At 47.0% G+C, this 2,066-nt stretch overlaps 1 protein-coding gene across 1 annotated transcript in view; it reads left to right on the plus strand.

The window, feature by feature from the left end:
- Positions 1–1,760: 1,760 nt before the first annotated feature.
- LOC103740907 (ubiquitin-conjugating enzyme E2 variant 2-like) overlaps positions 1,761–2,066 on the plus strand; it is a 1,578-nt gene continuing 1,272 nt past the window's right edge. The window contains exon 1 of the mRNA XM_008841587.2: positions 1,761–2,053. Coding sequence (XP_008839809.1) covers positions 1,763–2,053 — 291 coding nt within the window. The 5' untranslated portion in view covers positions 1,761–1,762. The remainder of the gene's footprint in view (positions 2,054–2,066) is intronic.

Genomic DNA, 2,066 nt, shown 5'->3' on the forward strand with positions numbered 1-2,066 from the left:
TAGGTTGCCCCCTTCCATGTAACATCCTTACCCGTCATCAACTGTTCAGCAGCTTGGCTGGCAGTCTGTCTTAGGTTGGTATGTCCATGAGGGAGTCTTACCCGTCTTTGACTACCGGTCCAGCATGGTTAACCATACAGTGGGAGACTTGCCCCTTTCAAGTGCAGCCATAGCCTGTACAAGCATTTGTTGTTGCATCTCTGTTCGCCGCCACATTTTACACATACACCAGATCATACAGACACATACAGTGATCAACAGAAAATCCCAGAAGGCCATCCCGCCCCAGTCTTTAAGGACTGAAAAAGTCTTCTGCAAGGTGTCAAGCCATTCTTGAGCTTTGGCGATCTGTACTCGGGTGTTATTGATGGCAACGATGGAGGCTCGTAGTTCAGAAAGTGTCCTGTCAAAATCTCTGCTCCAATTTCCTTGAAGCTTGGTCCCAAGCTCACAGGATAAATTTCCTGCTCGGGAAAAGTTAACAAACTCCACAGAGGTTATACACAAGCCAGTCATGTGCTGAATACAATCATAGAAAATCATTTGGCCCAATACATCAATTTGTTCTTGCAATAGGTCAACTCTCTGATTTACCATAAGAATGCCTGCTTTAAGCTGGGTGTTAACGTGTTCTTGAACTCCCAAGGCTACTGCCATGCTGGAAGACAGCTGGTTAAGAGTGTTAGCAGTAGTCACAGAAGTAGCCATAGCTGCAGCGGCCACCGCCGCGGACGCGGCCGAGACCGCGATGGCAGCTATGATCTCTGCAGTAATGCCAAAATCTCTTCTTGGTCTTAATAGCATGGTCAGGTCCTTTTCTAGAACTTTTACTGGCCATGGGACCATGGTGGGCATCCTAACCACAACAGCTATTGGAAAGTTGGTGGCATTCCAGCATTTAGTTAAGAAACAGGTGTCATTGGTACAAAACAAGGTTTCAGTATCATTATTAGAAGTATTGGAAACTAGGAAAAAGAAGGGTGGGACCACACATACAGGAGTAGGTGCAAGCGGTATAGGTGAGGGCTTGGAGCAATTTACTCTAGTATCACTTTCAAAAGTCCTGGTTATTACTGGAGAAGGCCCCTTCCATTCTCCTGTAAGGACATCCTTCCAAAGGACTGAAACTTAATAGCGGTCTGTGGCCGAGCGCCCCGAAGTATCCAAATTCAAAAATCTTCCTTATGGAGCCGATCGCCGACGATGGCCCACCACTTGCCGCAAGCCACGACTCTGTCCAGGAGAGCCGAGGAAAGATGACACAGACACCAAGGTGAGTTTCAGGCTTCTTCTTTATTACGCACTTCAGTCCTTATATAGTTTGTTCCCAACAGCCATCCTCCCAGCCAGGACCAATCAGGGCACACACACACACACACACACACACACACACACGCAGCAGGCAGGCAGAGTGGCAGCTCATTGGGCCACGTAGCAGGGTCATGCTTGATGATGTCTCTGATACGGCAGGCAGCACATGATCTGGCTCCTCGTGCTTGCCCGAGTTGGAGTAAACAAGCGAGGGTCACGAGGCTTGGCAGCCAGCCAAGGGTTGGAGTCACGAGGCTTGGCAGCCAGCCAAGGCGCCATCTTTGGCTGACTCGGCCGCGCTCGCTTCCCACACCTTATACCAGAAGCCATGACAGGGAGTGTGCTTTTCATTTTTAAAGCAATGCTTTACCTTATTGTCTATAAGGTGTCTCCCAATTCCAACTCCATCTCTGTTTTAAATAATTAACTATATAAAAGGCTTGTGTGGAAGATGGCGGTCTCCACAGGAGTTAAAGTTCCCCGCAATTTTCGCTTGTTGGAAGAACTTGAAGAAGGACAAAAAGGAGTAGGCGATGGTACGGTTAGCTGGGGCCTTGAAGATGATGAAGATATGACACTTACAAGGTGGACAGGCATGATTATTGGGCCACCAAGGACAAACTATGAAAACAGAATATATAGCCTGAAAGTAGAATGTGGACCTAAATACCCAGAAGCTCCTCCATCAGTTAGATTTGTAACAAAAATTAATATGAATGGAATAAATAATTCCAGTGGAATGGTAAGTTAAAAAT

Source organism: Nannospalax galili, unplaced genomic scaffold (genome assembly GCF_000622305.1).
Source record: "Nannospalax galili isolate Female #2095 unplaced genomic scaffold, S.galili_v1.0 scaffold61, whole genome shotgun sequence".
NCBI lineage: Eukaryota > Metazoa > Chordata > Mammalia > Rodentia > Spalacidae > Nannospalax > Nannospalax galili.